Genomic DNA, 21648 nt, shown 5'->3' with positions numbered 1-21648 from the left:
TACATTATTTATATGTTGATGACCCTGGAAACTTGTTCTGCCTAAGTGTTTTTGATTTGTGAGTTGACAGCCTATATGTGAACTCAGGTCCCAGATAATGACCTGCCAGACTGAATGCAGTGGTCTTCTGAAGACTTGCTAATGCTCCTAGAACCACACAGTTCCTTCTAAAGGCTTTTCTGGAATCTTTCAGCTTTGATTAATACATGTCTGCTAACTTTTGGAGTGGTTTTCCATCCCCCGGGGTACCTTGTGCCTGCCAGACAAGTACTTTCCTGTTGATCTGTACTGTTGACCTAGACCTTTGGCTTCTTTGGGGTTCTAGGTGATTTTGTGGAATTTTTATAATTTTAGTTATTATATACAACCCAATGGCACACTAGAGGACTTCACCCTCACCCATGGTATGCCACTACTGTGCCTAGCAGTGCCTTCTGCGAACACAAGGCCTCAACAAACATCTGTAGCACTAAATTGAAATTGGTGCTCAGAACAAACTTTAATTAGTGGTTAAGAATTTCTCTTATTCAGAACGCATCTCTTGTTATTATGGATAACTAATATTTCCCATTTACTTGTATAGTCCATTGTATAATTCCTTAGGTTCAACTTTTTATTTCTTATCTTCTTATTAACTTATTTTCTTCTACCTAATCACAAAGTCTTACTAATCAGATTAGGTATAATCTTTTAGGCTTAATATTTCTTTAGAATTCTTTTATGATTAGAGAACTAGCCTCAGCAATTAATGATGCCCAAGGACCACCAAACAGAGGGACCATATTCCTTGTAATGGTTTTCATTCTGTAAATTACCAAAGGGGGGAAAAAAAAGAAAGAATATTTTAAATTCACATTTTTTTTTCAGTGAAATAAGTTTATTGTGATAAAATCTCAACCTTAGGCTCTGGCTTCTTCACTGTGATGAATTAACATGCCTACTTAAAATGCAGATAGGTGCCTCAACTTAAACATGTCCCCAACTAAACTCTTTTTAAATTGCATCTATATAGTTTTGTGTATTTGCATACTATGTGTGCACGTACTCTCATGTGCTATAGTGTTGTATGAAGGGCAGAAGACTATATTGGGGCATAATTTCTCTCTTTCACTATGTGGGCCCCGGCAACTGAACTCAGGGTGTCAGTCTTGGCTGCAAGTACCTTTGTCCGTTGAACCTTTTCACCAGCCTCCAAACCAAACTCTCAATGCTCTCACTCCAGCCTTACTCCACATTGCTCCTCTCTTTGTCTTCCCAGTCACTGAATGATGCCAAGTGCTGGATAAAAGTATATTTGAATTTCCTTTTCCTCATCACCTTTCTCCTAACACAAATTTGTGAACAATGCTCTATATTATTGGTAAAACATACAAACTATACCACTGGTGCCTATTTAGACTACCGTAAACCTTCCTAACCAGTTTCCCACTGATATGGCCCAAGTGTTTTCTCCCTCTACTCCTTAACTTATGCTCATACATTAAAATCATAAGAGAATTTTATTAGGGATGGAAATGATGTTTTCTAGTTGAGCTTTTGCTTAACCTGTGCAATACCCTGAGTTCCATCTCCAGCGATGCCAAAACAAAACAAAACAAAACAAACAAACAAATAACAAACAAAGAAGCAGAAAGCTTCTTTTGGGAGCTTCATAGGCCATGAGGATGAGGCTGTCATGAATGGGTCTGGGGCCCAGAGACCTATCCTGTCTACTACAGAGGTACATGGCTAGAAGTCAGCATCCATAAACTAGACACAAATGTTCTGGCAACATGGTGGTAGATCTCCCCGGATCCAGAACTGTGAGAAGTACATTGCTTGTACTCTCCCTAGTGTTTGACATCCTGTTATGGCAGTCTTACTAGACTAAGGGATTGAGTTCCTAGTTTTTTCAGCCAGGGCCTTGCAGGATATGCCAAAGTAGTATTTTGAAGACAACTCTTTCCTCCCTCAAATGGCTGCTACAAACTCTCTGTACACCGCTGGAAAGAAGCGGGCAGGGGCTACTGAAGCAGTCCACACAGGCCTTTCATGGGGAAGAGGGGGAGAGAATGGATAGAGTTGGGCAGTGGAAAGTACCCAGAGAACTCTGTGCTCCCCCTCAGCCTGTTGTCAACAGTAGTGAGAGTGATGTTTTTCAAGCATAAATCAGATCACACCATTTCTACATGTTGAGGCTGCACCCCGGCCTCATGCTTGCTAAAGGGTGTGCTCTGCCATGGAGTCACATCCCCAGACCCAGACAGCAGTTTTCAACAGATCTTCCTCTTCTTTCAGAAATGCTCATCCATCAACCTCTTAAGTATATGAAGGAGGAGATTTTACTTTTCTTATTGATCATACTAAGTGTTTGAGATTTGCACTCAAAATATTCTTCAGTATTTTTGTTACATCTTTAATAAGAGAACTTAGGATGGAAGGGGTTCATCTCTCATTTTCTTCCTTCCATATATTTTCTCCATTAAAAATACAAGGTTCACTTGTTTTCTCATAATCAATGGTTGGGGTATGAGCGGAAAAATACAGTGCCATTTCTTAATGGATTGTAGAAGTATGTGATGACTTTAAATATTTGTATCACTGAAAATGCAGAAAAGGAGTAATGTTGAGTTCATAAGGCCATATCCCTAAACCCCAAAATGACATCAAACCACTTTTTAAAAATTCATTAACTATTGAAATTAAGTCAAGACCCCCAAGGCCACCTGAATTCATTAGGCATAAAAATATATGGCAGCTAGTACATACAGTATCCTAGAGGTCATTTGTTGATTGAAAATTTGGTAGTGTTCCTATCAATGTTGGTACTTATACGATTACAGAGCACTTCAAGGGCTAATGACTAAAGATTTCTCCATTCAAATATTTCCAAGGCACATGGGATCATGTTCAGCTTGGGTACATACTCCAAAAGTAAGCAAGGAGCTGAGTGTGAATAGCTCTCAGATTCAAGACGTTCAGTTAAAGTTCCTCATTAAATGTGTCAGTAAGGAGAAACGCAGGTGGGTTTTCTCTCTCCTTCAAATTTAAAAAGTAGATGGTGAAAATAATTTGTCTTGCTCCAAGGGTCTTATAGAGTAACTACTCGCTTAAAATAAGGGGTGGGCTGTCAAGTTTTGGATAGACCCTGATTAAGGGCCAGTCCTCAGTAATTCTCCACAACCCTAGGCAGAAGTTTGTAACAGCACCAGGACAAAAATCGTTGTTAAGAAAGAATGTTAAGATCATCTGGACATTTTATCCATCCTAGGGCTTCAGGGAGATTCTAAACATCTACAAGATAAAAACCAGAATCCAGAAAAATCTCTTTCTGGTCCCTCACAAACTAGCCTATGGCAATCTTTCTGGGTTATTCTTTGATACTCTACCATGTGCTAAGACACTAGTTCAACAGACACTTCATCCTTCTCTGGACACACAGACACTTTTTCTGCCCAGGCCTTTGGTCATGTTCATTATGCCTGTCAGCTCCTTGCTCACTTGTAAACTTCTAAGGTATCTTAGAAAGCCCAGCTCACAGGCCACTCCTTCCCTAAGCCTCCTCTATCCCTTGTGCATATTGGTGAGTAGTCCCTCCCCCCACACCCTGCCTTAGGATGGGTACCTTATCTTTTTAGTATGCTCATAGTTCATGTGTCTGCTATTTCCTCTGCCTCCCTGAACACATCTAAGATTAGGAATCTTCTGAGAAAAGGGAATTATGCATCTGTGTACTCCCCAGTGCAGTGTATAGTGTCTGGCAGAAAATATGCACTTCATAAATGTTTCCTGAATTGATGATTGGATGAATGAAAAAGCTCTATATGCAGATGTTTCAAAGATGGAAAGCAAACACCCAGCTGTGACAGATCCTTTTTTTTTTATCAGACTGTTTGATCATTACAGGAAGCTGTGTCCCCAGTCAGCAATGGGCTTTGGCTCTTCTGGGCATCCTGACATTCCAGGCATGGAATAGCCGCATCCATCCTTCCTCATTCTTGTCTGTCTGTCTGTCTTCTATGTATCATTTATCTTCAGATCCTGCTCTTAAAGCTTACATCATCTTTGCTTAACACATTTCTCCAGTATGTTTATATGGATAAAATGTGTCTTTATAGATTTTTAGAAATCACAGAAGATGAAATCTTACACCAGGAAAGGCTTCAAAGTCTGTGGTAACTTTATGGCCATTTTGAGATGACTCAATGGGGCTTCAGTTCCTTAAGGGAGAGGCAGCATGCAGAAAGGAAATGTTAATAGGAGAGAAAGCAAGAGAAATTTAATAAAATTAAATGGAAAATATTTGTCTTTATGAATCATCATTTAAAATCACATTCTGGTATGAAAAGGTAAATCTCCGGTGTGGGGGACTTTAAAATATAAGCAATAAAAACAAATAATAAAGATACCATTTATGCTGCATATATTAGCCGCCATGCATGATTCATGGCAAGGTTGTGGCTTCATTATTTTTATAAGAAATTTAAGAAATATACAATAAAGACACCACTAAAAAGCTGTATTTCTATATAGAAATATGCTCATGTGACCTGTATTTCAAAATTTTCTCCATGATTAGCATGTCAATAAATTCTGCCTGCACTGATTTTTTTTTTTTTTTTTTTTTTTTTTTTTTTTTTGGGTAATGTTTCATTTGATAGTTTAATTTAGAATTGAGTTCATTTCCTTGGTACTTCAAATTGCATTACTGCCCTTAATGCAAAATGATGTTTATTTTCTGTTTCTAAGATTAACTTTCCAGCTTATTATGCTTATAACTCAGTTCACCCATTTCTATACTCATTCATTCTTTTACCAAAAATTTGCGTACTGTGTTAGATGTTAGGGTTTTAGATGAATACAAGCAGTTATTATATTACAGGGATATGACATGTACTGAAGGAAAAAACATGACCAGTTTTACAAAGAAAGACATTAAAGAGTGCAACTACATATTTATGGAAAGGCTGGGGGTGCTGCAGAAGAGGCAGCATGAATACTTAGCTAGGAAAACAGGCATGGCGACAGCACCTAGCCATGTGAGGGATATGCCTAAGTTATGCCTGACCATAGCATGGTCACCTAGCTCCGGGCAGGCCTGAGCATGGAGCATGGGGTCATGGACTGCAATGCCAGATGACGGGTATAGAGTGAAAGGTTGACTATCATCTTAAAATCATGAGGTACTGGAGGGGGCTTTAAAAGGAGGGATGACATGATGAAATTGGTAGGGAATGATGTAGGCAACATAGGTCAAGGGCTTCCCAGAACACTGCCCAATAAAATATCGATTGGTATTTGCTTTGTGGCAATTTGCTCTGAGATAAAACGGTCAAGTTTGGGGGAGGAAGGAAGCTTGTTAAGATGCAAGAAATTAAAAGAGGTAAAACAGTTGGATATTCTAAGGGGTGGGGCGAAATAGTCCATCCTGAAGTTAAAGCTGGTAAGGTCAGGAAATAAAGAACTGGAAAGGGTCAGGAAGTCCCCCAAACTGACCAGATTGAGTAGATTCCCCCTCCCCCTTCCTCACACAGTTATAAGGACTGCTGAGAGATATTCTCAGGTAAGCTGAACTTCCCAGAAGTAGAGAGCAGCCCAGTGGCCTGGAAGATGCTCAGACCAATTGAACTATCTGGAAGGGATGGTTTCCAACCTGTTAAGAGATGTCTGCAGGCTGTGCAGTGTACTCTAGCTTTGTAGCTTAGGTGAGTTGTCACCCATGCTGGGGTAGACTTTGATGATGCAGCTGTCTTTGAGTAATTTCTGCTCCCATAAGTAACCCTTTCACCCATATTCCTAGATATAACCCAAATCCAGCTCATAGTTTCACCAAATTGGACTTCATTAGTACTTTGGTCTGTTGCTGACTCCCTGCCTGGGTAACTAGGTTTTAGTTCACATCTCCTCGGGAAATGCCCGTCACCTAGCCATAGTCTGTGGAGGAAGGGCTTCTCAGTCAGATTCGCCTACGTAGCACTGCATGCTGTACCCCTGACTTGATGGCTTCCAGTACATGGCACTTTAAAGGTCCAGTAGAAGGTTTGTGTTAAGGTTGTGGATACTGACTGAGAGTTACGCAAGACAATTCTGTGTGTAGTCGTTTGGTGGCTGACTGGGGACTGTGGGTCAGGGAGAAAGCTGAGAAGGGAAAAGAAGGCAGGCGAGCTGCAGGAACTGGTGTGAAACCAGACTGGGTGTTTACTGAGTGTGAGGGACACATGAGGCTGAGAAGAGCTTCAGATTCCCGAGAGGGAATGACAGAGAGTGGGGACAGGATGTGACACTGATCAATGAAGGAAGGCCAAGTTCCCTCGGAAGGGTGGCCAGGTGGTATAAAGGTTTGTGTAGATCTTTTGGGGTCAAGGCAACTCAGCAATGTATGAGACTGGGAAGTTCCATATATAGTAGAGGCCAAAATAGAGCCAAATTAAGTCAGGGCTTGGAGAAATGGAGGAAAACGGAGACTCAAATCTCACTGAGAGTGCAGTTGAAATGAGGGTACTGTTCTGTAGATCTGTGTTGCTTTGTCCACTTGCTGCGAACTAAGCCTTCCCAAGTGTAGAAATACAAGGTTGCGCAGTGAGGCTTCTGGGCCAAATAGTCTGTTTCGATGTGACATCCAGGCCCAACAGGATTCAGAGTAATTAAGTCAAAGAGCTTTCTGCTGGTAAATAAAAACAAAACCGTTCCACATGTGAAATCTGACTTTTGATCTCTCTGCTGTTACATTTATTGCTGCGTCTAAAGATAGGACTGGGTATTTATTTCAAAGTACTACTGAAAATGCACTAAGCAATTTAACAGCTTTAGGGCATAAGTTCTTCAATAAATGTGACTCCTAACTTACATAGATTTACATTTTCAATCACAGAGTTCTAACATAACTGATGACTACTGTGACAGAATTCAACCCTCTAGTCCAGACCAAAAGGTATATGTGTGTGCACACGCATGTGTGTAAACCTAGAAAATGAAATTTTTACTTTCTGGAGCATGGTTATCATTAAATTTCTCTTTTTCCCCTTAATATCATTAGGAGACACAGTTCTCTCTCATATGGCTTTTTACACAGCTAAACTATGTGCATTTTTGAATTGTGATTAAAAAAAAAAAAAGGCTTATGGGGAAACAGAGCTAATCACAGCTTTAAGCCAGGGGCGGAGTGCAGATAGGGCTTGTGGTAACTGCTCCTGTCTTCTCAGCACAGATGTGTGCAATATGTACGTGCACTTGGGCGGATGCAATCCTGAACATAAAACATTTGCAGTTCAGGGAAATCTAAATTACGCTTCACAGCGAGCTGATTCATTTCCGTTTAACTCTTCGGGATCTTTCTCCTTTCCTCCTCATTCTCTGAAAATGTGATGTTTAGAATAAAGGCGAATGAAATCATGCAGATACATACGTATACAATGCCACAGGTGGTAGGTGGGGGTGGGTGACAAAGGGTAGGTTCTCAATCAAAAGGCCTGCTGTATGGGAGAGTCAGTGCTCAGCCTGCTGACTTTTGAGAAGATTGTGGTTGACTGCACAAGGACCAGGAAAGATTCCATGTCTTGGTCCCTGGGACTGGCAAACACGTTTCTTAGAGTAGCCAATGCTACTGCAGTAACAGGCCTATGTAGTCAGGCATGTTGATATAGGCAACATGGTCCTTCTGAGAATGTCAGAGGCTGGTCAGATATGAGAACAGACCAATGTCTGGAGGGACTCACTCTGAAAGGGGATTAGAGAAACAGGAAACATAGCAGATGAGAAAGAAAAAGACATAGACCCTGTTTCGGACACACACCCCCACCCCCGAAAAAGAAAGCATGCCTGCTGACTCCTTGATTTTAGGACAGCAAAACCCATTTCCAACTTGGGATAACGCAGTGTTTGCTTAATTTGTGTCACTTTAAGACATCAACATTGTAGTAGTTTGTTATAGCAGCCACAGAAAAGCTAATATGTAGATAAAAGAAAGCCCCAAACATAGGTGGCACATGCTGAATTTTATGCAAACTGCAGATTTAAAGATGTGGTCTCAGGTTTCCTCACAATTGACTCCTGCAGAGTAAATAGTAAAGGTAGCTTCTTGGGAAAGGTACATTGCCTTCTAGACTCCAGAATAGGATTCCCTTACTCCCCCACTGCTGAAGATGGGACACTTTTAATCTCCCTGAGCCGAAGCTGCTGAAAAGAGTAGAAAAGGACACGCCCAAGTGGCGGAATGAGTAACCCTACCACAAAGCTGGAGTGCGTGCAGACCCCCAATGTTCCCAGTGCCTCATCTGGAAAGGCTTGAAACATCACTCTGTGGGGCGGGCAAGGGGTGTGTGGATGCTCATGTCAGGTGCTCAGAGCTGGGCCGGAGATGCTGGGAATGCTCTGGGACTTGTTGGAAAGAAAGGTTTAAGTGGGAAAGAGAGACGATGAGATAGGGCAGTAGCGGTGAAGACTAAAGCTCATTATATAAATATATGAAACAGCCAGATAATAATAATAAAAACGTTAAAAAGAAGCAGTTCCTGAAACTGAATTAGTTTTTAGTAAATGAACCTAGAAGCTTCGGCATGTGCCTCTCCTCCCGACCCTCTCTGCTTCATCCGGCCTCCCGAGACTTGGTTTTGGCCTTCCTTGACCTTGCTGTGCCTGACCACATAAGGATGTGGCTGTTCAGATAGCCATGGCTTCCCTGTGGGAGATGCATGGTGGAAAGGCGCGTTTCCTGTGACATTCTGATGGGCAGAGAGGAGTAAACAGCAGGTACAGGAAGCAGTGTAGGAGATGGGCAGGGACGGCAGGCAGAGGGCAGCTGTGACTAGAGGTGGGGCAGGGACATGAGGGTCTACAGGATCATACAGATTGGCTTATTGTCTGGCTATGGAGAGATCCTGAACATCATCCTCAAGGAGATGGTCGTGTTCAAAGTGTTTCAAGGCTGAAGCGGTGACGCATGCGGGACCCTCAGTCATGGTACTGTAACACTCTATTGGGTGGTTTACACTTGTTTGCAGACAATACCAAGGAAGAAGATGAGAAACAATATAGTATGTTAGAAAAGACACAGTAGACCAATGCATGGAAAATCCAATAATTAAAAAAAAATCTAAATGTACACTAGAAACATTTTCAAGTTAGATTGTTAAAAATAAATATCAAAATGAGTTATTTTTTGAGGCCAAAGATTAAAATATAAGTAGCACACACTATCAGATGGGTTTCTGACAACCAAATCTAGAATTAGGTTTCTGCTTTTGAAGAAAACAAAAGTTGAACAGACACTTAGGATCCATACTTGGTCTCCTCCAGACCTGCAGAATGTATAAATATTATAAATGTATAAATATTGGCTATTAGACAATTTGAGGCAAATGTTCTATGAAGAACAATGATGCTGTGTTCCCATCTAGCAGATGGCAATTCATATAATACTTTACATATATAAGATTGGTGGTGACCCTGAGATCAAGCAAAAAAGGGAAGATGACTTTCTCCACTCAAACGGGCTATCCAGCAGGTTGCCTCTCAGTTTTAAAGGAAGGATTTGGAACCCCCATCTGTTGTTCTTTCATTTAAAAAAAAAAAAAAAAAAGGCTCTGGGCTGGGTGCTGAAAGGAGGCCCTGGCACACTACAGCTGACCTGTAAGGATCATGGCGACACACCAGGTTTCCTCGTCCCAGCCAAGAGCGCCGAGCAACATAGGGCCAATCAGGCAAGGAGCTGTCAGTAGCTGCTCTCCTAAATCATGGAGTCCCAAGAACACAGCTCTTTAGCTCAGAGATACCTGAATTACTTGTAACTTACTCCACATACAAGAAAAACAGTGACTTTCTTTAAGAAGTGGTCAGTAAGAGCTCATTGTATCCAAGAGCTCACCTAAAGAAGATTTTAGGAAGCAATAAAAGAGGAAGATTTCTGGTAAGCTTAATGAGATTTTAGAAGCGACTGATGATCGAACTATTTAATAGACACTGTCTGGAGGGTGCGGTCACGGGCAGCTTTTAAATTCTTTATTTCTAATTGTGTCAACATACTTTCGATAATTATTATGTTTGGTGTACAAGGATACACTTATGTGAAAGCACTAACCATGAACTTTAAAGAGGTGTCTAGTATTAGTTTCTTGATTTGAAAAATCAGCCCAAACCTGTCTCATTCCTAAAGGTCTTGCTTCTGGGGAAAAAAAAACCATAGACTAGGCCTTCAAAATAAATTCCTGCCTTCTTGGGTGAAGGCAGATGGAATCTGCTGTGTCACAATGGACCCTGTGGGGTAAGGCTGGCGATGGTAGCTGCTGGCCACAAAGCCATGGGCGTGGCATGTGCACTAAGAACTGGAAAACACACTGGGCCAAGATCATTCATCATCAGCATGTGAGGCTATGGAGAGGAAGGCAGTGTTCCCCTGCCAGCCACTACGGAGGCGACTTTATGACCTGTTACTGCACACACAGACATCAGTGAGAAACAAAGCCCGAGTTCCATGGCCTGTCGGGAGGCACTCTGTGTGTGATCATTCATTTTGTCACAGAAAACAAAACTCTATTTACAAAGTGCTCTTCGCATAACGGCAAAATACAAACTTCCCAGGATCCAGAGACTTAGTAGTTGAACAGTGCAGACAGATGTGAGCAGATTCCTCACGTTTTCTCCTGGCATGAGTCAACAGAAAGGGTTAAAGCCAACAGTTTTCTCCCATTTAAAGCAGCTTAATGAAAGTATCTTAGATATCAGGAGATCCAGGCTCTTGTGTGGGATGCACGACCTTGAGTAAGGTCACCTCTAGGCCATAGTTGCATCTTTCTTAAATAAAGGGTACCCATTCAGTGCTTGCTCACATAGCCATCCATGGGCCTTGTTACAAAAAGTGGCAAAGGCCACCCCTTAGTTTTCAACTTACATAATTCTTAGTTTCCTCAAAACTAAAATGATAATATACTACATTTTTTAAACTGGGCTGTTGTGAGAATTAACTTCAAACCAGTGTAAAATGATGTGTGTTTCTTAGTAAAATACAGGCTCACAGCAGTTCAAAACATATTGCATCCACTTGACTGTGAAAAAAAAAATCAGAGTAGCATGAAATTGATGAACTCAATCATAATATACACAAGATTTTAAAGGAAATTCATCAATAATCCCTTTTTTTAGGTCTTTTTAAATAACTATCACTCAATATCTGGATGTGTATGGTTCTAAGATGCTCATCAGATGTGATGCTAAGACCCCCACATCCATGCCTGCTCTAGTCTGAATATAAAATGATACAGTATTTCTATAACCTATGCGTCCCTCCTTGTATGGCTTATATTATCTCTACATTATTTATAATACCAAATAAAACACAAATACCATGTATTCACTAGGACATTTAAAAACCATCTATACATGTTCAATATATATGTAAACATCACAGGCCTAAGTAAAGAACACACAGTCTAAATTTGTTAAGTTGGTAGGCATGAAAACTACAGATACCAAGTGTTGACTCTATTGAAGTATTTTGCTCACTCATTACTATTTGATGTTTACTAGGGAGAAGAAGGAAAGAAGAAACATGGAAGATGTTTGGCTGCTTGGAAGCAGCAGAGCATCTCCTAGAAGGGTATAGACAGTTATCTTCTTTCCTCAGTTGGGTGATTATAAAATTTCTCATCCCAACTGGTACACTTCTAGAGTTTACAATGAGCTCAGAGATCTATATCTCTTCCAAATTTCAGGCTTACTTTTGTAACCACTGTTGTCACTTTAAAGCTGTCTTATGTCCTAATGAGGATCCAGAAATTTTGTAAAAGGGCTGATAGTAAATAGTTTAGGCTTTGTGAATCATATGGTGTCTGTGACAGTTACACAGTTCAGTCCTTATAGAACAAAATCAGTGACAGACAATATGGAAAAAAAGATAGGAAGGTCTGTGTCCGAAAAAAAAAACCTTTATTTTCAAAACTGCAGTGGGCCATCTCTTGCTTTAAAAGTATGGTTCTCACACTCTCAGAAGATCCGGGAAAATTGAAAAATCTGGAATTGGTTCAGAATTTCTAACTTGGAATAACTAAGTAAGAATGCTGTTATAATATATATCAGAAAATTACACTGGGAGAGGAACGTATTGAGAGGCCATGAGGAAGTTAGGGAGGAAAATGGGGGTGCACATATGATCATACTTCATTGTGTATACATGTATATGTATGAAATTCTGAAAACAACAACAACAACAACAACAAAGAGCTAAAACCCAACTACCAGAATTTTAAATAGCAGAAACTAGAAAGTCCATAAATACAGAACAATTTTGTCTTAATGGGTAACCCACCAGAGTACCTTTAACTGAAAATGCTTTCTTGCTTGATGACAATGTGTCAGGAATATGCTCAGGTTAACAGATGGACCGTATCTGTGTAGTGCTTTTGAAAAACACGGGGCTGTGTCGTGTAGAAATAACATGGAGTTCACAAGGAAAAACAATCTAGGCTTGAGGAAGATTGGAGAGGAGCTAAGGAGCGAGAGAGTGGAAGCTGAGCTCTCATTTAAGCTATTCTGAGAAAGGGTCATTTGTCTTTAGTCACTGCTCTCAACAAAAACTGAATTTGGAAGTAACTTCAGGGCTCACCTGCTGCCACTGTGCAGGGTACCAGGCTGGTGGGCAATTGAAGCGGTTGCAGGCTTGTACGGTGCTGGGCTTCGGGTGGTGGCAGAGCTCATCAGCCAGGATGACCACCTCATTCATCTCTCTGGAGAGCAGGTGGGAGCAGACGACATCTCTGGTCTGTAGGCCAACCCCACAGGTGAGACTGCACGGGCTCCACTTGCCAACTTCCCACCTGAGGAGAAAGGAGACAGAAAGGAGCCTAATGGAGTTCCTGTACAAACACTTCACGGGCAATCAAAACCCCCTCACCAGGAGTCGGGGAGGTTCTCCAGGACGACGGCCTAGGGATTGAGTCCTAAGCTGCACACCCAACTGTCCGCTTCATGCTCAGAGTTCATTCAGAATAAAGCAAAGAAGTCGACAGAACAGCCAATATTTGCTTCTGAAATCACTAGTAAAGGTTGTGACTATGTCTATTTTGATAGAACACACAAACCTCATCAAAACAGGTGGTGTGTGTGTGTGTGTGCATGTGCGTGTGTGTGTGTGTGTGTGTGTGTGTGCTGGGTGAGGGGTACGTTGTATACATATAAAATTTAGGGATCATATTTTCAACAGTGGCTAGAAAGCCCAGGAGAAGCTTCCCGGCTTATTTCTCTAGCCCCCATTATACACGAGATGAAGTGTTTGTGCTTCTTATTCTTCGCCTTCAAAGTGAAAGGTCACTGGCTCCAACTTCCTTTCAACTTCCATCGTAGCACAGAAATGTCTCTGTCTTCTGTATACATATCATCACTGCCTGGGGCTGGATAATGTAACACAAACCGAGGCTGCAAAACACATCAATCTTTCTGAAGGGAAGTGAGAGGGGCGAGTGGCTCATTATCAGATGTAGAAGTCGAGTTCACAGATGAGCTGAGTGCCTGGATGGCCAGCTCTAAATCGCCCTGCCTTGAGAGGTACATTTATGGTGAGCTAAGAGCCTATAAAGACAACCCCACTGCATTTCTCTGCCCTCTGAAATCCGAATGATAAAGACAAAATGCAGCTGCCTGGGCTCTGCCTCAGAAGAACTCTCGAATGTTCACTGGCAGGCCTTCTGTTCACAACCAAAACATCCTTGAAAGCACAGTGGGGCATCTTTCCGTAGCTTGGCCTGCCTAGGTTTTTCTGTTGAGGCCAGGACATTGTTTCAGAAAATTGCAAGGTTTCTTTAGCTTTAATGGCTTTTATCAGACTGTGACACTGAGTAGAAATTCCCATTTTTCTCCTGCTACTCTAACCTCCTTCCACCTCCCCCCCCACTCCTGCACCGCTGCCCAGTCTATGATGACAATAAATACAATCAACGCCTTTGCTATTTCCACTTATTCATGGCCCCCTACTACCATCTTTATTGAAAACCAAGGCCAGGTCCTTTGGAGTTAGAGACTTCCTTCCCGTGAATAGAACTGACAGAAGTGGTACCATGTATGTGACTTTAGGGGCTCTGTCATGAAGGGTGTGGCTTTCGCTCCCGCTCTGTCTTGTGCTGAGGAAGGAAGCGACCATGTTGTGAGCTTAGTCTTGAGGAAAGACCCTGCAGCTGAAGAACTGCAGCACCTTGATTCCACCCACTTGGTACTCTTCTGTGGGAAGCACCTTATAAATACTTGATCCAGTCCCAGGCCAGCTGCAGAGGACCTCAGCCCCAGGCAGGAGCCGAGCCAGACCCACCTTTCCAGGATGCTTCCAAATTCCATAGTGAAGTAGGCAATCAGAGATGACAAATATTTAGTCTTGTAAGCCTCTCGGTCGGGGGTGCATTTGTTAAGCAGAAAAAGATAACTATATACAAGTGTCCCTCCCTCCCTCCCTAATATAACCTATTCATTTAGAGGACACAGAAAGTCCATTCGCATTCACAGATGTGCCATGCATAATAGCCCAGAGTGGAAAACACTAAAATATTTACCAGCAGGTAAATAAATAGAAATGAATGATAAAGTCGTACAACAATGACAATGAACTCTAGCAACTAGCCATGGCATTGTTGAGTCCCACAAACATGAAAATGGCTGGCTGAGGCCACAAGTTCAAAACTTTATACTGTTCTGTTTGCAAGTCAGAGAGGTAGTTACCGTAGGTGGGTAGGAGCCAGAAGGGAAGTGTGCAGGTCTTCTGGGTATACCATCTCAGAGCTGGGCCAGGGCTCACCTTCTTCTTCTTTTTTTTTTTTTTAATTTATTCATATTACATCTCAATTGTTAGTCCATCCCTTGTATCCTCCCATTCCTCCCTCCCTCCCGCTTCCCCCCTACGCCCCTCCCCTATGTCTGTGACTGAGGGGGACCTCCTCCCCCTGTATATGCTCATAGGGTATCAATTCTCTTCTTGGTGCCCTGTTATCCTTCCTTGGAGTGCCACCAGGCCTCCCCATCCAGGGGACGTGGTCAGAAATGGGGCACCAGAGTTTGTATGAAAGTCAGACCTCACTCACCACTCAACGGCGGAGAATGTCCTGTCCATCGGCTAGGTCTGGGTAGGGGTTCGAAGTTTACTACCTATATTTTCCTTGGCTGGTGCCATAGTTTGAGCAGGACCCCAGGACCCAGATCTGCCCGTCATAATGTTCTTCTTGTAGGTTTCCAGGAACCTCTGGATCAGGTGCAGGCCTGGGGATTTGTGCTTGTTTTCCTTGTTCCCCTCCTCTCATCTTCAAGTGAAATGTTTAAGTACAGGCATAAAGCAAAACCCACTCTCCACATGTCTCATAAAGAAGCTGCCTCTGTAGTCAGTGCTGTCCCAGTGTTAAAGCTTGTCAGGGTCAGGCTTTGTACCCCCATTCCCTGCTCTTGCTTCATTCCTGGCAGAGACTCAGCAACTAGGTCCTTGAAGCAGAGGCATTTTGGCAGCCAGGAAGCCAATTGAATACCGTCAAGAAAAACTGCCTACCCTAATGAAGTATATTATATAGTCTCCAGGAAGGAGGTCAGGAGAAGCTATCCATGTAGTAAGCACTTGGCTGATTATGGGTCAGAAATATTTTAATCAGCTTTGGCCGAAGCAAGGGAGGGAAGCAGACAGCCTCCACCGCCTCTTGTCTGCACAGAGGCTGCAACTGTGGGCTGTGGATCTGGCAGACTGCTGATAACCCCTGAGCCTTATGATGCCTTTCACCATTCCCAAGAGATGGGTTGCCCCAGTGGAAGCCAGCTGGGCCAAGATTAGCCATGGCTGTCAGTGTGAGGAGGCTGCTAGGCCTTCCTTGGGATGCTGGGTCCAGCCTGGCATAGGCCCAGTGCTGAGGAGGGCAGACCCTTTCTTGGGTGAATGTGCTCATCTGCTCATTTCCATTCATGACGCCACTTCTTCCACTGAGTTTAATTCTCCAACCCTATGGTCTCTTAATGCATTCCTCTTTGGAGATTCAACGTGCTTACAATAATATCACTACCTCAACCCAACTGTTGTCTTGACTAGAGCGTGTGGCTGTGTCTAAGTTGTATTGCTAATTGTTCTACACAGGGGTGCATCTCTTCAAAAGATAGACTGAAATTATAACCCACAGTATCACAGCGTATGATGTTACATGGAAAAGGCTCTTTGCAGATGTAATTGCCTCAGAAGACTCATACCAGATGCGTTGGTTACATCCCTCATTGCCATTACTGAATACCTGAGAGGAACAAGTCAAGGGAGGAGAGGTTTGTTCTGGCTCACTGTTTCAAGGGGTAGAGTTCACTTTGGCTTTTGGCAGGGAGGACATGCTGGGGTTCATGACACCGTGAGCTTGCAGCTGGGGATGTCTTTCGTCTCAGCTGCAGACCAGACACAGAGCGCTGAGACCAGAAGCGAGGCAGGTCTGTAATCTTCAAGGCACACCTCTAGTGGCCTTATGTCTGCAAGTTATAAAACCTTCTAAAATAACACCACTCACTGGGCACTGCCTGGGCTTGTGCAGAGCAGTTCACAGTTAAACCTGAAGGGTAGCAGTTCCTTTCCAGGTTCCAGCCTTTTTGGGAAGGAAACTTCATGAAGACATGGTCTGTAAAAGGCAAGAGGTGTGGAGGGGGCCAGTGGAGGGGTTGGAGGAGCAGCAGGACATTTTAAGACAGGATATTTCAGAGAGGGAAGCTCCTTAGGACAGGGAGTAAACAACTCAAAACATTTTCAGGAAGTCCCTGAAGCTGACTAGATTCACTATGCCCCTCCCTCCCAAACATATATAAACAGTAAGAACTGCTAAGAGTTACTCTTAGACAAGCCAAGTTACAAAGAAGACTCTTAGACAAACTCAGATGGCAGGAAGAAGCTGGGACTAGCTGAGCTGCCCAGAAGAAAAAGAGTGGCGGAGCCTAGTGGCAGAGGCTCATACCAACCAAACCACATGGAAAGGTCATTCTCCGACTTGTTGAGCTGCCTGCAGGCTGTGTAGTGGGTTCTAGGTTTCTAGCTTTTGTGTGATGTCACCCATGCTGGGGTGGGCTTTGATGATACAGCTCTATCTGAGTCATAGCTGCTCCTGTAAATAATCGATCACTCATATTCCTAAAAGTAACCCAAATAAAACTCATTGGTTCACTAAATTTGGACTTTCGTGGTATCTGTGCTTCTGTCAGTGGTTCCCTATTTGGGGTGAGTAGATGTTTGTCCAAACCTTCCAGGAATAGTATCTCACAACAAAACCACTGCACTAGAGCAGGGTGCACATTTAACCAATGTCTCTGGGTTCTTATAAGAGAGAGGGACATATGGAGAGGATTCCATGTGATGGCAGAGGTAGAGCAGCGAATGATAAAGCTACAGGCAAACAGTGCTGGAAACGGCTAGCAAACTCCTGAAGGTAGACATGTGAGGGAGCCTGGCTCCTTCCTTTACATTTGACTTGAGCTTCCAAACAGAGGCAATGCCTTTCTGCTGTGTTAAGCCTCTTACTTTGTCATACTTTGTTACCATCGCTCTAGGAAACCAAATCCCCGTAACCTCAGCACCTAGCATATGGTAACCAGGAAGTAGGCTGTGGCTTGCGATGAGATGAGTGGCCAATGGGTTGAATCAATCTCTAGATTGTTTACTTGCGGTGGTGCCCTTTCAAAAGACCACCGCCACTGTCGGGCTCAAAGCTGATGCCACACATGTTTCCTCCATGTGGTCTAACTCTTGGTGACCAAACCAGGCCTAAATTGATATTCCTTTGATAGACTGAATCCTATTTCATGTAAATATTTATGTTTTATTATAGTGCTTTGACCTCTTGCAAAATGTTGGGAGTGATATGCACCGGGTGTTTTAGCCATTTTAGTACAAAAAAATTCTGAACTCTGAAACACCTCTGAACCAGATATTTTGGCTGGAGAACCTTGTAGAAGGAAGGCGGTAAGGCTGGTAGCTCTGCTTTCTTTCAGCTTCTAGGCTTTAGGTGTTTAGCTCATGGTTGGGCCATGGCCAACATGTCAGAAAGTCTCTGTTTTCTCCAGAATTCTTTTCCTATACATCCTTCCTTTGAGCCATTTGTCCTATACGTTACTATCACATTTGTCAAAATCTGCTTGCAGAAAAGGCTCCATGAACAGAAATACTCTAGTGGATTCTCCACACCTGCCCAGCTCCAGAGTAACTGACTCCTGACCAAGGGCAGGCAGAGGGCAGCCCTCCATCTCAGTAGCTAGAGTTGTTCTCCTTCCCTCTGCCAGGATCATGTGTGCCTGGGGTGACCTGCCAGTGGAGGTCCACATTACACAGTACAGTTGGCTTCCAGCTTTCCTTGGGTAGCATTGGAGCTCTGTTCAAAGTCCAGCCTACTGACTAGTCCTGTCACCCTGCTGAGATCTGGTCAGCTCTAGGTCTTGGGATGGGAGAAAACACTTTTAGCCTTAAAACCACAAGCCATAGCTTTATCTCATGTGGCCAGCAATAAAAGCAGTTGCTAACAATTGCACAGGCCTATCAGAAGCTGCAGCCTGGGCAAATGCTTTAAATGCACTATTCCTTTGATCACCTTTGCAGGCCTATGAGACAGGTTATTGTCTATAGTATAGCAGGAGGCCAGGCCTGGAGAAGTTGAGTGAAGGGTTCCACGTGTATATGTCAATGTTATCCATATCACAACCAAGGCCCTAAGACTTGGACTTAGGCCATGGAAAATGGAGCTGTTCTCTGTTATATGGTAGCACAGCATATTTCCAATTTTAACTTTGCTTTATCCAGGCCTCCTCTTTCACTGAAGCCCCAGAAGGACCCAGGAACATGTGATATATATATATATAATTTTGTTCATGTGATCCTATGGAGAAGATACTTGAAGTTTCCCCGTTTTACAGAGTGAGCTAACCAAAGCTATGAGGCATTAAATAATCTGCCCAAAGTTATAGAGCTAGTAAACAGGAGAGCCAGGATTCAAACCCAGGCAGCCTGGCTCCTGTGTACCTCCTTATGAAACCACTCTGTCTCTGAAGGCAGGGTAATGAACACAGTAGAACAAAGCGTCTTTGAGTGGCCAAGGCCAGGATTCCTTGTGCTCAGAGAATGACAAATGGCTAAGCGACAGCTCCATTTCTTGGTAATACAAATAAACATGTGGCCACCACCCAGGTCTTCCACACACTTGCAGTTGGCATTCTAGCGGAGTGGTCGTTGGCACCCAAGTGGGCAAAGGTAGAGTGCAGCCTCCTGGAGAGACTCACTTGGCTTTTGAAATGGGGCCTTTGGAGCTAAGTGGGCCACGGAAACTCATGGTGGCTCTTGTTAGCAGCTTTGTTTGCATTAGCTCTTAAGCAAAAGGGCTTCTTGCCTTCATTTGCCCAGGGAACAGTGTGAGAGTTGCCAAGCTTTCTCTTCTACTCTTTCTGAGAAGGGACTGACCTTCGCCTCCCAGCAACTGAGGGTACAAAGGCACACAGAGCCTCCATGCCCCAACCCATTACATTATAAAAAGCCTCTCCTGTCTTAACCTTTATAGAACAGTGGTCTTAAAGCTTTATCCAGTGATTTAAGATGTAGTTCTTGTTTGAAGGAAAAATATCATGGTAAATTTAGCCTTTTGTTAGAAGTACTCTTCAAAATTATGTGGAACCCTCTAACATTGTATCTCTGTACACTACTTATATCATGGAATTTTTAAAAATAAAATTTCTCACAAATCTTTGTTTTCCTTAGACCACATCTGTGATCAGGAGGCTGACAGTAAATGGGACAGCATGGAGTATGGTGTCTTAATCTAAGAGGATTAAGGTATGGTAGTCAGCAAGTGTCTAGGACCTTTCTTCTCTTTAGTTCCTTGAAAGATTATTAGTCACTCCAAATTTACCCTCACTTTTCCCAGTACTCACTCTGTCTATTGCCCCAGCTTCTACAGTGTCCCTTTCAATGCAAATCTGGCCAAGCATGTCCTCTAACTCAAACTTTTTTTGGGAAGAGACACCCTACAGAGAGGGAGAAAAATGTTTACCATCTGTTAAAAGACTAATATTCAAAATACATAAAGAACTAAAAAACCACAACTACACAAATGCTCGACTGGAAACAACATCAAAATTAAGACTCTTAACAGTCACTGGTCATTAATATCTCTCAACATCAATGGCCTCAATTCTCCAATAAAAAGACACAGACTAACTGAATGGGTGCATAAACAAGATCCAACATTCTTCTGCATTCAAGAAACACATCTCACCCATAATGAAAGGCATTACCTCAGGGTAAAAGGTTGGAAAAAAATATTCCAAGCAAATGGTCACAAGAAGCAAGCAGGCGTAGCCATTTTAGTATCGAACAAAATAGACTTTCAACCAAAATTAATCAAAAGGGATGAGGAAGGACACTTCATACTCATCAAAGGTAAAGTCAACCAAGATGACATCACAATTCTGAACATCTATGCTCCCAATACAAGGGCACCCACATTTGTAAAAGATCTCCTAAAAAAGCTTAAACCACACATCGATCCCCACACAATAATAGTGGGAGACGTCAACACCCCACTCTCACTGAAATATAAGTCATTGAAACAGAAACTAAGCCAAGAAATAACATCATTAACCAATGCCATGGGTCAAATGGATCTAACAGATATCTATAGAACCTTTCACCCAAACAAGAAAGAATACACCTTCTTCTCTGCACCCCATGGAACCTTTTCCAAAATTGATCACATCGTAGGTCACAAAGCAAGCCTCAATAGATACAAGAGGATTGAAATATTACCTTGTATCCTATCAGATCACCATGCTCTTAGGCTGCAATTCAACAACAACAGAAATAACAAAAAGCCTACATGTACGTGGAAACTAAACAACTCTCTGCTAAATGACACCTGGGTCAGGGAAGAAATAAACAAAGAAATCAAGGAGTTTCTGAAATTCAATGAAAATGAAGAAACAACATACCCAAATTTGTGGGATACATTGATAGCAGTGCTAAGAGGAAAATTCATAGCACTAAGTGCCTTTAAAAAGAAATTGGAAACATCGCACATAAGCATCTTAACAACACAACTGGAAGCCCTAGAAAAAAAAGAAGCAGAAACACCCAAGAGGAGTAGACGCCTGGAAATAATCAAACTCAGGGCTGAAATTAACAAATTAGAAACTAAGAAAACAGTCCAAAGAATCAACAAAACCAAAAGCTGGTTCTTTGAGAAAATCAACAAGATAGACAGACCATTAGCCAAACTAACTAAAAGGCAGAGAGACAGTATTGAAATCAACAAAATCAGAAATGAAAAGGGAGACATAACAACAGACACTGAAGAAATTCAAAGAATCATAAGATCCTACTTTGAAGGCATATACGCCACAAAATTTGAAAATCTAAGGGAAATGGACGATTTTCTTGATCAATTTCACTTGCCAAAGTTGAATGAAGAACAGATAAACAAGCTAAATAGTCCCATTTCCCCTACAGAAATAGAAGCAATCATCGATGGTCTCCCAACCAAAAAAAGCCCAGGGCCAGATGGTTTCAGTGCAGAATTCTACCAGACCTTCAAGGGCGAGCTAATACCGATACTCTTCAAGCTACTCCAAAAGATAGAAATGGATGGAAAATTACCAAATTCATTCTATGAGGCCATAGTCTCATTGATACCTAAACCTCACAAAGACTCAACAAAGAAA

General features: G+C 42.4%; 1 protein-coding gene across 1 annotated transcript in view; it reads right to left on the bottom strand.

The window, feature by feature from the left end:
• Positions 1-21648, bottom strand: part of Adamtsl1 (ADAMTS like 1) — a 915031-nt gene that overhangs the window by 97721 nt on the left and 795662 nt on the right. Inside the window, exon 17 of the mRNA XM_051163985.1 lies at positions 12575-12785. Within this exon, the coding sequence (XP_051019942.1) occupies positions 12575-12785 (211 nt within the window). The remainder of the gene's footprint in view (positions 1-12574; positions 12786-21648) is intronic.

The sequence above is a fragment of the Acomys russatus genome, chromosome 2, assembly GCF_903995435.1.
Source record: "Acomys russatus chromosome 2, mAcoRus1.1, whole genome shotgun sequence".
Lineage (NCBI taxonomy): Eukaryota > Metazoa > Chordata > Mammalia > Rodentia > Muridae > Acomys > Acomys russatus.
The sequence above is the reverse complement of the archived record's forward strand: the minus strand, read 5'-3'. Positions and strand labels throughout refer to the sequence as shown.